The sequence below is a fragment of the Haemaphysalis longicornis genome, unplaced genomic scaffold, assembly GCF_048455015.1.
Source record: "Haemaphysalis longicornis isolate Haplotype H1 unplaced genomic scaffold, Haemaphysalis longicornis Haplotype H1 scaffold_47, whole genome shotgun sequence".
NCBI classification, from domain to species: domain Eukaryota; kingdom Metazoa; phylum Arthropoda; class Arachnida; order Ixodida; family Ixodidae; genus Haemaphysalis; species Haemaphysalis longicornis.
The window spans coordinates 1,566,268-1,583,447 of NW_027526379.1; the positions used below are offsets into that span (position 1 = coordinate 1,566,268).

Sequence of the window (17,180 nt, forward strand, 5' to 3'; positions counted from 1 at the left end):
CTGTTAAGTAAATATGTTCGCCGCTGCTCTTTCTGCAAAGCGCCAGCTTCTATTCTACTGATGAATGGGTCTAAAATGACGGCCATCAGAGCGATGAATTTTTAAGAGGAAACCGGGTGGGTGGGTGTGCGCAGCTTAACCAGACAAAGCTTTTCCCCAACTGCACAGAGCAATTACGTCAGGCCTCGAAGTCGGTGCGGGGGTGAATGGAAAGTCGATATCAAAACACTCAACGCGCCGGATGGTGTCAATAGGGGCTGCCATGGTGTCCAGACCAGCCGTGCGTCGCCCCTTTTGGCCAGAATTCTGCTCGTTGGAACATTTTCTTGTATATAATTTTTGATATTCTTCACTTAAAGCGAGGTGAAGTTAAAATTCAGCCACTTCATTCACCTTAAATCGACGCATTTAATACTTACCAGGACACAAATGCGTGTTAGTTGGTTCATGATCTTGAAACAAATTTGGACGGCTCTTAAAAACAAGAAACACTGGAATTCGAAGACAGACAAATGTCCACTGACTTAGAAATGTTTATTTTCTGGCGGCCGAAAAAAAATGTTCACGTGGTCGTCCATAAATAGTCTTCACTGAGTTGAATTGCGTTGAACTGAATTTATTTCGCCTTTTTATACAGCATATTTTGTTCGCCTTCCCAAAGAAGCACTCCAGCGAACTTGTACGTCTACAGGGCAGCCGAGTAATCACACAAACATCAAATACCCAATCAGCTTACAACAATAGACAAAAAAAATCGACAGTGCAATTAGCTAACAAAACTATGCTGAGACAAAGCACGCGCAAATAAGAACAGTAAAAATACTTAAGTCAAAATCACGAAACATATGGGAGAAGTGGATAACATTAGTAACATCACTTTCTTGATTGTCACCCGAGGAGGGAGGGCACACAAAAGAATAGACAATTATAGCACAACAGTCGAAATACCATTACAGGGGGACTATATATGCTACACTATGTTTGATAGCACCCAATCCTTTGCAAGTTTCTTTACTTTATTTAATGAAGCTAATAGTGGATCTGTCAAAAATTTATTAGTATAGAAAGGTACAGGCTCGGCCCCTGTTACAGATAGCACGGCAGCGCGTGGAGTGCTCCGCAGTTCGCCACCACCGGCTAAGCAGTCGACAGTCGACAGTCGACAGGCAACTAACTCCACCTCTGGCGACGATTGCACACTGCCGCAGCATTTCCGCGGCGCTACTTTTGGCCCTGCTCGGGGCACAAGTCGTGGCACTACTCGGCACTGTTTCCTCTATACCGTGGCCGTGCCTGTACATAATGATTTCGTGCTCTCTCAGTCCCGTGTAAGCTCCAGCCGGGATAAAAGGTTCTAGAAGAGGGAGGTCTCGGTTTTCATGTCTTTATTCTGAATTAATTTGAAAAGAGTGTTTTTTGAGCACTGCGGCCACCAGGAGACTCTGCAGCGTCATTTTAGAGGGACTACTCGGTATATCTCCCATGGCCGCTGTTCTGCATGTGGAGCCATCACGCTTCGTGCTTTTTTTATAAATTATGTTATAAACTCGGCATGAAATAAGACATGGGAAACACAAATAACCCCCTCTGCGATTGTGAGCTGTCACGCAGGTTAAAAAGAACGATCCAAAAATTTGCTCTTCATCAAACAATGAGAATAAGATTGAGCTGATGAGTTTTATTCTTATTTTAATAAGGTAGTAGGCTTCTATGATCTCTCCCTCTGCTTTATGGAAGCTGGCCGCGAGAACTGTGTTTTTAAAGCGAAGATTTCGTTGCCTCACTGATGGCGACCCCGCAGGAAAGTCACCATTCTCTGACGACGATGCTGACCGCTGGTAAAGTGAAAGATGGTTTAAGCGCGAAGCTTTCTCTGTTCCAAAGCCAATGGCTTCAAAGTCGAAATTCAAGGTCCATAATCCCCATCGTTAAGCCTAAAACGTACTGTTGGAAAGCCGAATTACCCAATGGGTTTCCTCAAAGGCTGAGCATGAGCACTCGCCAATCCCCCCTGAATGGGTACGTTCCAAACAACTCCAAGGGCATCATCACCATCATGTTTAAACTCACACTACAACGTATCCATCAATTTATTTGACTTTGATTCAACCCGATTTTCGGCGAAAGAAGGCTTCGCGTTTCAAACATATTTGTCGTTAGAGGAGGAAGCTTTTGAATGTATTGCCGTTGTGGAGTACACCCGCCTCTTTTAAAATTATCCTCGGTGTGCCAGCTTAAATTTCTGCGGTGCATGCATGCGCGTTTGTTAAAGCACCAGTCCGCCACACACTGCCATCTCGCAAACAACGTTGTGTGCCCAGCGGGTAAAATGGGTCACACGCTTCTTTGAGCAAACCACCAATGTTTATTTTTCTTTTTCAGCATACACAGCATAGATTCGCCGCACTGTGCGGAGCTTGAAACAGCAACCTTGGTAAATGCGGTGGAAGTACGAAGCAACGTTTGTTTTTATATTGTGAAACTGAGTTTGCGCCGGTTTTTAATTCCCTTTTAGCTTTACCTTTTATTGTTTTTTTTTTTAACTTTCCATCTTATCCCTCACGTTTACTGTGGCAGATGTTGAAGAAACACCAACAATACTTAGATGCGTGGGCTGGTTTTTAGCTGACTTCTTTTTAATGGTGACGCGACATACGAGTTCAGCTTGAAGACACGTTGTAGTAACTCCCGTTGAAATATCTTGTAATGGGCACTTTCAAGAGGAAGAAGACGTTTTCTCGTTTTCGGATGGTCCATGTAACCTACTTGCTAGGCTGTGGGGTCAAGCTCCAAGTCTAAAAATTCAATGAAGGTTGCCAGTGGCATTTGGAAAGTGACTGTTAACCTCTTCGAGGGAAGAGTGAACTTTCTGTCTGGTGTTGCTGACTACTTCTGGTGTGACTGACCTAAACGAACACGTTTCCGACGTCATTGGTAAGTTGGGCTCTTTAGAGGTGATGGCTGAGTTCATCGCTCACTTAGTTCACTCTACGGCCCTTGAGCCGTTACTTCTTTCAAGAACTGCAATTTCAAATATGGTTTGTTCTCAGAGTGTATTAACTTCGTGCTGAGATCGGTATTGGGTGGTAGAAGGGTTCTGTGTATCGAGAATGTTTACGTACTTGTCATAGGACATGATGCATATTGGGAGCTGTGGATCGCCTGCAGTGTGTAAATGTAGGGTTTGCTCCAGATTGAAGATATTGTCGGAAAGCTTACCAGGCATAACATCATTGGTGGTGATTTGTTAAGCGGCCACTTCGTGTGACAAATCCTCATCAGGTATCAGTTTGACTTTTCATGAGGCTTTATAAAGCTGTTGAAGTCTACGATTTCTAACCAAACTATGAAGTTCGACTGTGTTAACTTCTTACTCAACTATGAAGTTCGACTGTGTTAACTTCTTACTCCGCTGATTTCTAATTGTGTCCAAACGTACTTAATTTTTTATGCGGTAGTTACAAAATACAGACCACGAATTCGAAGATTTCCGTCCCTAAAATTTACTTCGATATTTTAGGTGGCCATGCGGCCTCGCTGTATTCTGCAGGATACGGATCATCGTTATGATCAGCGCTATGAGATGTTGCGCTGCCGTTTACCCCCCCCCCCTCTTTCCACCGCGTTCCATGTGGTTAGTGCTTCGCACTCAGCAGCCAGTAGTTGCGGACGCCGTTCAAAGGCAAAGCCAAAGGGAACGGATTATCGTGTAGTTTCCCAGCAGCTGCGCCATCAGGTAGTTGTTTGCTGGATGTCATGTGTTGGCATCAAGTTTCGGCATCATGCGTTGAGAAACAAAACGATTCCTATTTGTCTGCTGTGAAAACCCTTTAAAGGGTTTTTCCGCGGTTAAAGCCTTTTCCAGAGCGGAATCTCGGTTTTCGCGCCCAGAGCGCGCATTGAGCAAGCACGCAATTGCAACGCCAGGCAAAGTTTAGACGTAGCCCGGTGCAGTCGCCGCTGCAGGCGTGAACCCTCAGTAAACTTGGATGCAACCGCGCCTCCTTGTATCATTTTCTGATGGCGCGCCCGTACTATTTCCCCTATTCTGTTCTCCACACGCCTCCTTTAAGAAGAACGAGCCACTAGGCGCTTTCACTCTGCAGAAACGCACGAGGCACTGGCTTGACCTTGGCTGAACCGAAAGGTCAGATTGGCGGAATGAGCCATTTTTTTGTACTTCGATCTTTAATACTTTGATCTTTGATCTTTAATTGTACTTTGATCTTTGATCCTTAGGTAACTGATCTCTGGCTAAAGAAACATATTAATGTTACAAACAATACATGGTGATGGCTCGGCGCCACCGGACGGTTTCTATTCATTAAAGTCTTTTCTTTCTCTCTCTCTCTGTCAATCTGCTCGTCTTGGCCTTTCCCGTAGTCGCGCAACCGTTTACATAAAGCCTTCCTGTTTATTTGCCGTGACGAAGACCGCACTGTCCCAGACAACGCATTTTCAAAGTACGGCAGATTTTTTTCTTCTTCCACGGCAGAGCGAAGTTGTAATCTAGTCCTTTCATGCACGTTTCATGACTCTAGACTATTTCCTTGCGTCTATAAGAAAGACACAAATTGTGAGGCATCTATCACCTTGATCCACGGGTTTCGGTCAAACTCGTTAGGATGCCTTTTCTTGTGCCCACACTAGGAAAAGTGAAGCTTTCAAAGGGCTATCTGCACTATCGTACAGTGACACGACTCAAAAAGCTAAGCAGCTACTCAAGGTGCTTCATAATCGCACTTTGGCGCCAATCTAGGGCTTATATCAGTCTCTCCTAACAGGTGCGCTGTAATCTAGCTAGAATGTAAGGGATCCGCTTGGGCGGTCAGCTCCTCCTTCGAAGGGGTGCCAAGCAGGATGTCCTTTGTGCCAAGCACTGCCAACAGGACATTTCTGACAAGATCTGTAAAGAAATAACGTATAAGTATAGATTTAAACTGTGTCCATTAAAAATCTGGGTAAATTTTCATTCCGTTCAGGATGGAGTACACCATGAGCTGTAACACCATCGTACTGCGTACGAACGAGACTTCTTGTGGTAAACGATGAAGAAAATGGTAGTCATGAGTATCGCTTGCGGGAGTGTAAAATATCACTTCTTGCTATGTCAATTTCATAGACGTGTATGACGGAGATATTGCAAGAGCATGACTAGTTGCACAAGATCTCTAATAGCATTCTTTCAGATGAGAACGCGAACGTTTTCTTTGGCTGGCTTCGTCTATAAGCCTTCTCCCGAGGTTGACGCAAAGCCTACAACTGCCGCATTGGACTTAAAGCAGCTGCTTGATGCAAAATCGCATTCATAATGCTGCGGCACAGCTTCATAGAAGCTAACAAAAAAATAAGACCGCCGAGAACGGCGCGTTACGTCGGTGGCTGGGTGTTGGGTTTTATTTATTTATTTGCTTCTGGAGCATGGGCAAGGAGTTTTGAACCAACAGACTTTGAGCGAGGACCGATTTTGCTGCCTCAAATATTGATGCAAATCTCCCTTATGGTGGGAGTGGTCAAGGGCTTTCCACACGCGGCATTTCAGGGCACCTGTTGTGGGAAACAGCTGAGTGTGGGCTCTCGCCAATGCTCCCAGCAAAAGCTTTCGCCTTAAACTACCTATGGGCAACTCGCCTACCCGAAGAACCAACATCAGCACATGAACATCAGGCACACCCAAATAACTGTCGTAACAGTTCGGGTTTGTAAGTAGAAGGAAAGTGTTGCTTAGAGCTTGGCGCAGATGACATTTCATAATAAAATCTTAAAGGACGATGTTACAGCCTTAACCTCGATCTCGTTGCCTCTGGTTTGGGTCTAAAACCTCTTTTCAGTCGGTCTCTCCGTTAGAGCCTTCACCTTAACTTCACCTCACGTGGTGAAGTTGAAGTCTATTTGATGTTGACGTCGACATCATGAGGCTTCGGCCTGATGAGGTTTCCAATGTTCCTAGAAGTGTCCTCGCTCCCTAATAGTGAGTAACATGTTGATATTGTACGTAATCATCTCCTGTTTATTCCTAACATCAAGAAGGGTGAAGGGTAATTTTTTTTTATTTTGTCTTCAACAACAACAAATTGTGACCCTATCGTTACGTTTCTTCCGTTGCTGTGATCATATTCCAGAATATTTTCATTTTAACGATGTATCACTTGGCTCAGCTATATTTTTTTTCGTTGCAAAGATACCACGGGAGACTCCTGCAGAACCTGTAAAATTTTTCACTTACTTTTTGATATTGTGTCGCTTTTTCACTAAGGAATTTTTTGCTGTTTGTATAACACATATCACACTTTTCCCATGGTTAGACCTATGATTTGTGTTTAAATTAGGAGTTACGTGTATGCAATAGAGAACTGAATTTTCTATGTTGGGAACGTTGCTGTACAATGTCCCAAAGCTTTCTCCTGTTCATGTGACTCTACAAGTGCAACGACGTAGGCGTATTCATCTGAAATTAGTAACGGGATCCCAAACCGGCCCTGCATTGCTTGTCACACTAATGGTTTACACAAAAACACACGGCTGCTCCCTGCGAGGCACTAAACCGTGATCACGAAATAAGCACAAAATAGCTGCAACAGGCGCTCGCTGGTTATTTTTCATCCGCAATTCACGTCATCAAGAATGAAAGACAGAGGGAAGGAAGATTAGGATCTCGCTCCTTATGATTGTCACAGTACTACAGAGGGGGACAAAGCTCAAAGCTTTAATGTCACTCAAAAGGTGGCCATGGTACTGGCCAGCGAAATTAAGTTATACCTATTTTCATGAGCAGCGCAATCGTAGTTGTTCCTCGTTCCACTTCCCGCTTTAGTGGTAGGTTGGATTGAATACAACAGCCACGGTCACCAAAAGGACGTAATTCATTACTACAACCCTTGTGAAGCTTTCAGGCTTCAGCAGTCGTAATGCCGAGGGTTCCAAGACCTGCCAGTATTGTTATTATTACGCCCTTTTAACAGAATTCTAGCGTAGATTAGTTCTTTTCCGTAGACGCAGAAATATAAAATGTCGGTTTGGGCCAAGTGGGAGACATGAGAGAAAGAGCGAGAGAGAGAGAACTCTTTAATATGGGCTGGAGAGTCCGACACATACTTCTAGGGACGGGAGTCCTTGAGCCATACCGGCCTCAATCGCCACAGGAGGGCAGCTGCGTCGCATGCAAATCACTGGATTCGCATGCCGTTTTAGCTGGTTATCGCACGGCGCGGCCGGGGTCAAGCCTTTCGCGAGGTGAGATTAGGAAGAGGAGCATTCGAACCGGTTGCAACCCATTACGTTATCGGGTCGTATTTTTGTCCACCGCTAACTTAGTGCGCACGCAGTCGAATGCTCAACGCAGTTCTACGTGCTTCGTCAGCAGCGCATGCCATGCAATGCACATAGCCACTTTTCTGAGTTCTTGTCGGGATAAGTGGGGGAAGCTTTGCTGCAGGGTCCGAATGTGTGTAAGCGCTGTGCATGTAGAGGGTACAAAGAATTTAAACTTTGCTAAGGTGGAGTTATTGTATGAACCAGGCATCTGCTCCCAGTCTTTAAGTTGCCCAAACTTTCGCGTTATTTTTCTAAACTTTTTATTCATTCTTGGCGAACTACTATTATGCTTGTGCTGAGCCCTTATATGTGTCCTAAGTCGCTATTGAAATTGGCACCAAATGTGCTGTTTTAAATCGAACACAATACAGAATTACGGCCTTGATCCTCACAGCTTCTCTCCTTGCCGCCAGTCTTACGTAAAAGGCGAAGCAGAAAGGTGTTCTGGCGCACAGCGTAGCATATATTGAAGAGTACATAGCCTGGACTTCGCTATTTTCCCACACTATAGTTTAAGTGTACGCTTTCTATGAGCATTGTGCAAACGGCACCTGTACAACAGGTTCATTTGCGTTCACAGCAAAGATATTTAAAATGAGTGTAGCCATGGTTATGCATAAGCCGGTAAAGGCCCTGCGAAGTTGGGTATGGACGTGGCTTTGACAGCCGCACATACAAGCTACTCTTCTGTCGCCGCTGGGAAGCTCTGCTTAGCTAATATCCGAAATCCTGAACCATAGCTGAGAAGCCCGACTTACCCAAACCGACGCTGACGCCAGTGAAGAGGGAGCCAAGCAGACTCAGGAGGCCGCCATCGCCTTCGCCGACCACTTCTTTTCCCAGGCGGCCAACCGACTGCAGAAGGCCTACGCCAGCCTCTTTACGGGGGAAACAATAGCACAAAAAGGTACCGTAAGTATCAAACATTTAGTGTGCCCTCTTCAATTTCCTGCCAAAAAACGACGTTTTCTTAGCATCTCCCGGCCATAACTACCATTTTAATGAGCTTGTAACGGGGCAGCATGGCTTAAAACTGACGCGCAGGAGGAAGCTGGACAAACAGAGTTTGCAGCTGCATTATCTTTAGAACAGAACGAATTCAGTGCTGCATTCTTTTATCTACTTCTGACTGTTCAAATCAATGTTCCAATCAAAGAACTCCCTGCTTTTGGGAAAGCCTACATTTTAATTGTAACAACGGCTAATGGTGACCTGTAAGCAAGTACTCCCTGCCTCTCGTAGGGCAGCTTAATCCATTGTCCGTGGTTTGAATGCTTATTCGTAGATGTTTACTGTTTCTCGGTTGGGTACCATGCAGTTTACGGCGAGGAATCCGTGGAATGCGGAGTAGCTTTCGAACTTCGGTAAACGGTCTTGTATACTCCTGCTTGCTTTCACCCTAAGCTAATGTGACATTATTGAGGACCTCTAGAGCGTAGTCCCCGAGGACGGTCAGGGATGTGGAAGATTTAGCAGCTTCGGTAAGAGGCTTCGCTGGTGCTGTGGCCTGCAGGTAAAGCTCAAACATTTGTTTGAATAGCCCTTAGTTCTGCTCAACATTTCCTTTTAGGCGAAAGGGGTGCGGGGGCTTGAGCGGTTGCGTAGCTGCGTCCTTGATGAGGCGGTACAAACGACGACGCGGCTGCGTGACGGCACCACTTCTGACCCCGTGCAGCCGCCGCAACTGGCAATAAGAATTTCAGGCCGACTTGCACGTCAACTCCAGGAATGGGAACGACGTGTCATTTATTCGCGACCACAATGCTCATACCGCCCTGCGTACTCAAGAATGTTTGAATCGCGCTGTTTAACTGTATATCCTACAGTTCTCGTTGTCTTTATGGCAACCCTACTCAGTAGTATTCAGCGGCCTGGTTGAAAACAACTTGTCTCCTCTATTTGTTCGAAAATGATGATCCCCTGACACTGACGGGCGGATGATCAATGAGGTCCAGCATTCTAGGCCAAACCTTTACCGCAAGCTCCCCCACTAACGGTCGACGGTTTGTGATACTACGCGAATAAAGCGTTTGTTAAGCTCTCCGCTGCGGTCGAGCGACAAGAATCAGGAACAAGACGATTGCTACAGCACTCGGCGCTGGGCCAGTGGGGTCAACCAGTAGTTGCAACCAAGTGTGCCGGAATGCAAAATGCTTCCTCCCGCTTCGGCCCTGAAATTCGTGAGCGCCATGGGGTGGCTTAAACTCAAGCAATGTTCCTTAGCGCCGTGTGCAGTGCCAAATGGCGCGGCTGAAGCCTGTCAGTGTCATCGCGGTGCTTCCACTGGAAAGTGCACAGGCGCGAGCTTACACTGCAAGAGCAGCCCAATGTAGAATCGAGTACTGGCTCGAGACTGGCTCGAGCGCTGCCAGTTTTGCGAGACCAGTGTAAAAGTTTATCGTAAATACGCATTATTCGCGACATTTGGCTATACTTGTCACTTATAGCAGTCTCTCAGTTATACACATCTGGGCAGGCCTACATAGATAACTGTATAATGTTATTACCACCCTGCAGAATTTCTAGCTCTATTGCGGTATGGTTACTGAACCTGCAATTAGAAACACCCTGGCCCAATTTTCTTATTTGATGCCATTTGTAGCGAAACAGTGTTTTATACATCAGGTTTTGAAACGAAAAAGTAAAGTTATGCATGTGGTTAGTAAATAACATTTGTTCGTTGTCCACTAACCCGAACAGTCTTGCGAGGAAACTTACTGGTAGCTCCATCGACGCTGTTGTCAAATCACAACTTCGTACCTTCATTAATTTTGGGAAGAACAAGGAGCCGAAAAGAAGTGGCATCTGCCGGCCTGCACTTAAAAATATCACTAGTAACAATCTCCGGACCATACCATCGGTTCGATTAAATATAGTATTACTTCCATAATACTTGGTTATTTAGAGAAGATGAACCAACAACCCAGTCAAAGCTTGCATAATTTTTAAGTACAGGAGTTTTGATCAATCAATTTCACAACCGCATTATGACTGCAAAGTTGTGTGAACTAGTAGAATTACTTCGTTACGTTAGGGTCAATGTCAATGTTCCGTAAAATATGCAGGCTATACCACGCATTCATCTTGCTTGAGAGTAAGGACTAGCTGTAGTTTGATACCTTACCTTCGCTTGGTGTAACGGTAACTGCCACGAGATCCGACACCCGTGATGTTTTGGCAAAAAATAGGTTTTCGGCAAAAAATAGGTTTTCTCGTACAATATGGTATTTCTTCTTGGCGGAAACGAGCATGCACTCCCTCTTCTCGGGCAGCAACTTATAAGTAAACTATCGATACATCTCTTACCGGGTTCCCGCTGCTATTTATTTTATTTTATTTTATTTTTCTCAAATTTATTTATCTAAAATTTATTTTTTTCTATCAATTGTGTGAATATTTGCATTGTCTGCTGTCATAAACAAAGGCTCCTGGCCACTGTCAAGATGCTTAATGCAGCTTGTAACCCAGGAAACCATCCACAGCTACACTTCTGTCTAGCGGGTAAATAAAGTTGACTTGACTTGACTTGACTTGATTTAACAAAACTTCTTGCTGAGCTAGTTGGTACATAGTTAAAGAAAGAAGGAAACGTGGTGCCAACTAGACGCGGGCGAACTAGGGAAGATACGTATCTGTCGTATCTTCTCTCGTTCGTCCACGTCTATTTTTCGCCACGTTTTCTTCTTTCTTGACTTGATACCCAACACAAAAGCACTTCAACGTGGTTAGGCTCCTGTAAAGCGCTATCAACACAGGCGCAGCTGCTGAGTTGAGCAAGAGCCCAATGTGATGCTCTGCCATCCTAATTGAATATCTATAGCACGAGTACCACTTTCATGTGACATCAAAGAAAGGTTTATTTCAGCCTTGGCAAGCATTCTCCTCAACATGAAAGCTTGATGACTTCGGTATTTCAGTGCATAAATGCAGGTGCACGAAGACCGCTACTGCAGGTCGCTGCTGACCTTTTTACACGAGACCGGACTCCATGCCTACGTTTAGACTTGTACATGGTCATGAACTTCCTGATTACCTGTGCTTTTGTACCCCTTCTCGTTCTTCTACCTAATGTATTATCTTTTCTTCATATGCCTGCATGGCCAAAATTCGAATTAAAAAAATGCCGGGCTGGTGGTGAAGTTTCACGTAAACTTATGTCAGCTTGCTAAATGAAGTCACTGCTACTGTATATCACTATGTTAGACCATGGAGTTATGTATGATAGAGAACGAGCTCCGGAAACGGTCAAAGGCCGCTAACAGCGAAATCATTTGCGTAACGATGTAGTCCCAAGTTTGCGGGTGCTTTACAATCTCACACAAAGGGTTTGCATTATAAAACGAGCAGCTCGCTCTGAACGCAGTCCTTGAATGCGGAAAAACAGGTATTTCTGGAGTTTTAATGCGCACTGGAGTATGAAAGGCTTCGAAAATTATCTTGACGTGAAGTTGAACGCTGGCAAAAAAGGTTTCGTTCAAAATTCTTGTTAATAATAACGATTCGCCGGCATTTCGTATAAACAAAGCATTTTTGAAACAACGTTTGGATTACTTTGCGTACTGGAACACGTGTACTTCAGAATAACAGACATTAGGCGAAACTGTATACTGACGGCAATGGACATCAAAGGACGCCGCTCTTATGTCGGCGAGCTACTAGATCGCCTACGGCAATCGTAATGCGCTCGGTGTATCAGATTACAACCCTCCGCTTTCGAGGGTAGGCTGCCAGCGCCAAGTTCAGAAAGGTTTTCAAATGCAAGAACTCCAATTTCACCGAAGGGTAAAAAGCAAGAGAACAAGATAGGATGCATTACCAAAATTGTGAAGAAAATAAAGAATGTCGTGATTGTATATTGGGAACCCAACAGGAGTGCGGAGCAGCGCACAAGGCTCACATAGACGCCCGCACTAATGACTGGCGCCAATGCTACAGCACTGGGCCACTGAACAGCACGGTCTTGCTGGGTGGGCCAGATTGTTACGAGAAAAATGCAGAAAATGCTTGAAATTTTAAGATATTTTTCTCGGCCACAGTCGCCGACGAAGGGGAGAAATTATCTAGAAACATTTTTTTTCTCTGCAACACAGCAAAAAACTGATGGAACTTTCTATCTTGAAGCGGAGTCTTTGTACCAAGTTTAGTGCACCTTCGACTGTCAGAAGACTTCTTTGGGTCGCACATCGACCGTCTCTCATCGAATCGACACTGGCTCCCATCGTCCTTTGCGCCAGCAACCGTATCGTGTCTCGACCAAAGAACGTTCTGTCATCGAAAGCCATGTTGATGAGATGCTTCAGCGTGGCGCCATTATGCCATACATTAGCCCCTGGGCTTCTTCAGTCGTACTTGTTACGAAGAAGGATGGATCTATCCGATTTTGTGTGGATTACAGGCGACTTAACAAGATCACTCGGAAAGACGTTTACCCTCTGCCCAGGATCGATGATGCCTTAGACTATCTGCGAGAAGCTGAGTTCTCATCGCGGGACCTGCGCTCCGGTTAATGGCAGGTGCCGATGGCAGACGATGACCGTGCAAAAAGCGCGTTTGAAACTCCCGCCGGATTATACGAATTTAACGTACTGCCGTTCTGGTTATGTAATGCGCCCGCCACTTTTGAGTGCATGATGGACGACATTCCACGTGGCCTAAAGTGGTAAACTTGTCTATGTTGCTTTGACAATATCGCTATATTTTCCCGGATTTTGACACCCATCTGACTCGTCTAGAGCAAGTTTTGCAGTGGCTAACAGATGCTGGTCTACATATCAACTTAAAGAAGTGCCATTTTGCGGCCCGAAAGCTGACGATTCTAGGTCATGTGGTTTCATAGGACGATGTTCTCCCTGACCCTGCCAAGCTACAAGCTGTGGCCGACTTCCCGAAACCGACCAATCTTTAATGTCCTGCGCAGTTTCATTGGCCTTTGTTCATATTTCCGGCGATTCGTTTCAAATTTTGCATCTGTTATTGCACCTCTGACCAAGCTCCTCGGCGGAAGCCACGACTTGTCCACCTGGTCTCCTGCATGCGATGAAGCCTTTTTGACTTTACGTCGGTTGCCTACCTCACCCCCTATACTGCGCCACTTCAATCCTCGTGCGCCCACCGTGATCCATACTGACGCCAGTGGCGTCGGGTTGGGAGCTGTACTTGCCCAAAGGAAGCCAGGATTTGACGAGTACGTTGTTGCCTATGCGAGCCGTACGCTTAGAAAAGCCGAATTCAATTACTCCGTCACGAAGAAAGTGTTTGGCCATCGTGTGGGCTATTGCCAAATTCCGACACAACCTTTACGGCCGTGCCTTCGATGTCGTGACAGACCATCACGCCCTTTGCTGGCTGACATCACTGAAGGATCCCTCTGGTCGCCTTCCCCGTTGGGATCTACGCCTCCGAGAATATGACATCCGCGTGATATATCGGTCTGGACGAAAGCACAATGTGTGGACGCACTGTCCCGTTCACCTCTGGGCACGGATACGGCAGAGCTCACGGGCATTGACTATACCCCGAAATTCGACCTATTTGAGGACATGGCGGGGCAACAGCGGAAGGATCCCTGGATATCCTAACTCTGCGACCTCCTTTCAAATCCTACGCTGTGTACTGCTCCTCGTGCGCTGCGACGTCAGGCTGCGCACTTCGCCATCGGTGATGGACTGCTCTATCGCCGCAATTATCGTCCAGAATGACGCAAGTGGTTGCTCGTATTTCCTCGTCACTTTCGGGCTGACATTTGTGCTAGCTTCCACGCGGATGTGCATTGTGCCCATGCAGGCGTGCTGAAGACGTACGAACGACTGCGACAGCGCTAGTTTTGGACAGGAATGTACACCTTCGTAATGAAGTTTATCTGGGATTGCGAAGACTGTCAGCGGCGGTAGTCCCCACCTCAGCAACAAACCGGCCCATTGCAACCTTTACCCTGCCCAGCGCGTCTTTCACCGCATACTTCAGCGCGCAACCGTTGGGCCGTTGTTGCTATCGACCATCTTACGCGCTATGCTGAGACAGCTGCGCTACCGGCTGCCACGGCGAACGAAGTTGCTTCTTTCCTTCTACATCGTTTAATTCTCCGTCACGGAGCACCACGTGATAAAGTGATAAAGTGATAAAGTGATAAAGGGCGCGTCTTTTTGTTGGAAGTGATAGAAGCTCTCTTGAAGAAATGCAAAGTCACGCACCGCACCACTACCGCTTATCACCCGCAGACGAATGGGTGGACGGAGAGGTTTAACCAAACTCTTGGCGATATGCTCGCCAAGTACATCGCTTCCGACCACTCCAACTGGGACACGATTCTTCCCTTTGTGACGTATGCCTATAACACCGCGATGCAGTCTACCGCGGGATTCTCTCCTTTTTTCCTTCTTTACGGTCGTGAACCATCCTGCACTCTCGACACAATTCTCCCCTATCGACATGATGTTTCTGAGCACACGACCGTTTCCCGACTCTGCAGCCACGCCTAAGAATGCCGCCAGATTGTCCGCGCTTTAACTCTGAAGACCAGTCTCACCAAAGAGATCGTCGTGATGGTGACCTCCCACAAGCGACTTTTTCTCCCGGCTCCATAGTATGGCTTTGGATACCGACTACTACTCCCGGTCTCTCCAGCAAGCAGCTATCCAAGTACCACGGCCCCTACCGCGTCGTCGAACGCGCGTCACCTGTCAATTACGTTGTGGAGCCGCTCACCCCGTCCTCAGACCTCCGTTGCCAAGGCCGCGAGACAGTCCACGTGCAACGCCTCAAGTATTATTATGACCCTCTTATCGTGGCGTGCCCCTAAGAGATACAAGTATCTCCCACCCTTTCAAGGAGATTGGTCATCGTAAAATAACGGCAAGGAAGATGAAGAAGCAGTGAACCGGACAAGGAACATCATCAGCGTGGACCGCGAGTTTAGCGCAAGAGAGCCAGCCGTGTGCCCCGCTTGCTTCGGACTGCCTTCGCTGAGCATCCTGCTGCATTTACTTCGGAAATAAATCCATCTTACACAAACAAACGATTTGTTACACCGTGAACCCTGAAAATAGACCTGTTTCTTAACGGGGGGGGCTTTCTGCCGTAGCCTTATTTAATACGGACCTGGGACGCGAGGCAATTTTCACAGGGAAATGTAGGCGACCAGTTCCGAACAATCCCCGGAGCAGCCACGCTCGGCCTGTAGACTGGAGCCCTGCACTAGGTTCTGCCACCACGTCGTAACACTCAACGAATATAATAAAGTTATTGCTCTCTCTCGCTCTTTCTCTCCCTCTCTCCCCACTCTCTAGAAAATTTGACGGCGAAAATTTGCCTTTAAACCTTTAGTAACGTTCAGTTTTTGCGTCCTTATTTTTTCTTCCAAACATCTTGCCCTTCCCTTTGCAGCAAAGGGCTACAATGCGAATGTATTGCCGCAAGTATTGAACAACAACAAAAAACAGTGTGCTCAGCGACGTGCGCACCAAATATCTAGCAGCTGCTTAAAAGATGTTGCAAGCATTTTTATTTGCCACTCGCCGTGGTGGGTGGACGGCTGAGGTGTTTTGCTGCTGGTCCGAAGGACGCACGTTGGATCCCGGCTGTTCTGGCCTCTTTCCAGGTGGAGGCGCAAAGCGGAAACGCCCGCGGATCGAGATTTCGGCGCATGTTAAAAATCCTCAGGTGGCTAAACCTTACCTGGGCCAACCTTACAGCGCAGCTGTAGCTTCGGTGCGTTAAACACCCAAACAGAAAAGCATCAGTCACCCAATGCCCATAAAATTTGGCTATAGTGTTGCATTCTTATTTTGTTATATCGAGAGCGAGAAAGTGCATGCTTAAACAAAGACATTTATTTTTAAACTGTTACTTGAACAGAGTTTAAATACTAACCTTATTAGAAAACGTGCAGGTGGGGAAACAAGCAAGCGAACAGGGTGGCATTCTCAGCACGGCACAAGCAACTTTTATTTATTCTTCATCGATATCCCGTCTGCCAAGAACGCAGTGCCGTTAGGAAGGGCTAGGGACTCTTTACGTCTTGACACTGCATTTCCCCCAATGTCTGCCTTTAATACAAACATTACCCTGCAACCTTCCCGGTTTACTATTTAACGTTTCAATGAGTTGATCTTAAAAATGCCCCCGTAGTTTTTTTTTACCGAAGAGAAATATGAGCCCTGAACCAATATACTAGAATTCCACAGCCGAAAGAGGAGAATTGCGTACACACCAATTTCGAAATCGTTCGTTCGTAAGATACAACTGAGAAGCAAAAAGCAAAAGAGTAAACAATGAAACAAACTTTTTTCGCGTAATAAAAACAGAAAATGAGCACGGCTGTGCGCAATGTTTCTGAAACGGCGAAACAGAAGTGCTGGACCACCTCAGTATAGCATTGTGTACATTTAGCGAGGTTGTTTTGCCTGTAAAGACATTTGTGGGGACAGTTCTTACTCTGAAGGAAAAAAGGGGGTTTTTACAGCCCCCTGTAAAGATGTTCGCTACTAACCACAGTGTCATTCGGTTTCAGGAAAGCAATTTTTACTTAGCACTGAAGATTTGCTCGTCCATTCTGACGGTAATGTGTTTTCCTTTCGCAAAAAAATGGGGCAAAGCGAAGACTTGAAACGGGAACATGGGCTCACGCCGGGGGCTGATTCCCTAAGGCTGTTTATCCTTCAGGTCTTTTTCCCACCAATAAATGTGGACGAGGACCAAGTGGCACAAGTTTACGCAGACGCTTGTTACAGCGAAAGCAAAGGAAGACAGAACCCGTTGGAGCGTAGCACCCGTTGGAGCGTAGCACCTCCACCGTGCTTCGTATGCATGCATGCCTTTTCATTCTCATAAAGAACGTTGCATAACATGATCGTTTGAACTGTTTTTTT

The 17,180-nt window shown here is 46.1% G+C and overlaps 1 protein-coding gene across 1 annotated transcript in view; it reads right to left on the reverse strand.

Annotated features, from left to right (window-relative positions):
- Positions 1–600: 600 nt before the first annotated feature.
- Positions 601–17,180, reverse strand: part of LOC144137697 (uncharacterized) — a 53,594-nt gene continuing 37,014 nt past the window's right edge. Inside the window, exons 4-5 of the mRNA XM_077669640.1 lie at positions 8,073–8,192; positions 601–4,906 (exon numbers count right to left, since the gene is read on the reverse strand). Of these exons, the coding sequence (XP_077525766.1) occupies positions 4,797–4,906; positions 8,073–8,192 (230 nt within the window). The 3' untranslated portion in view covers positions 601–4,796. The remainder of the gene's footprint in view (positions 4,907–8,072; positions 8,193–17,180) is intronic.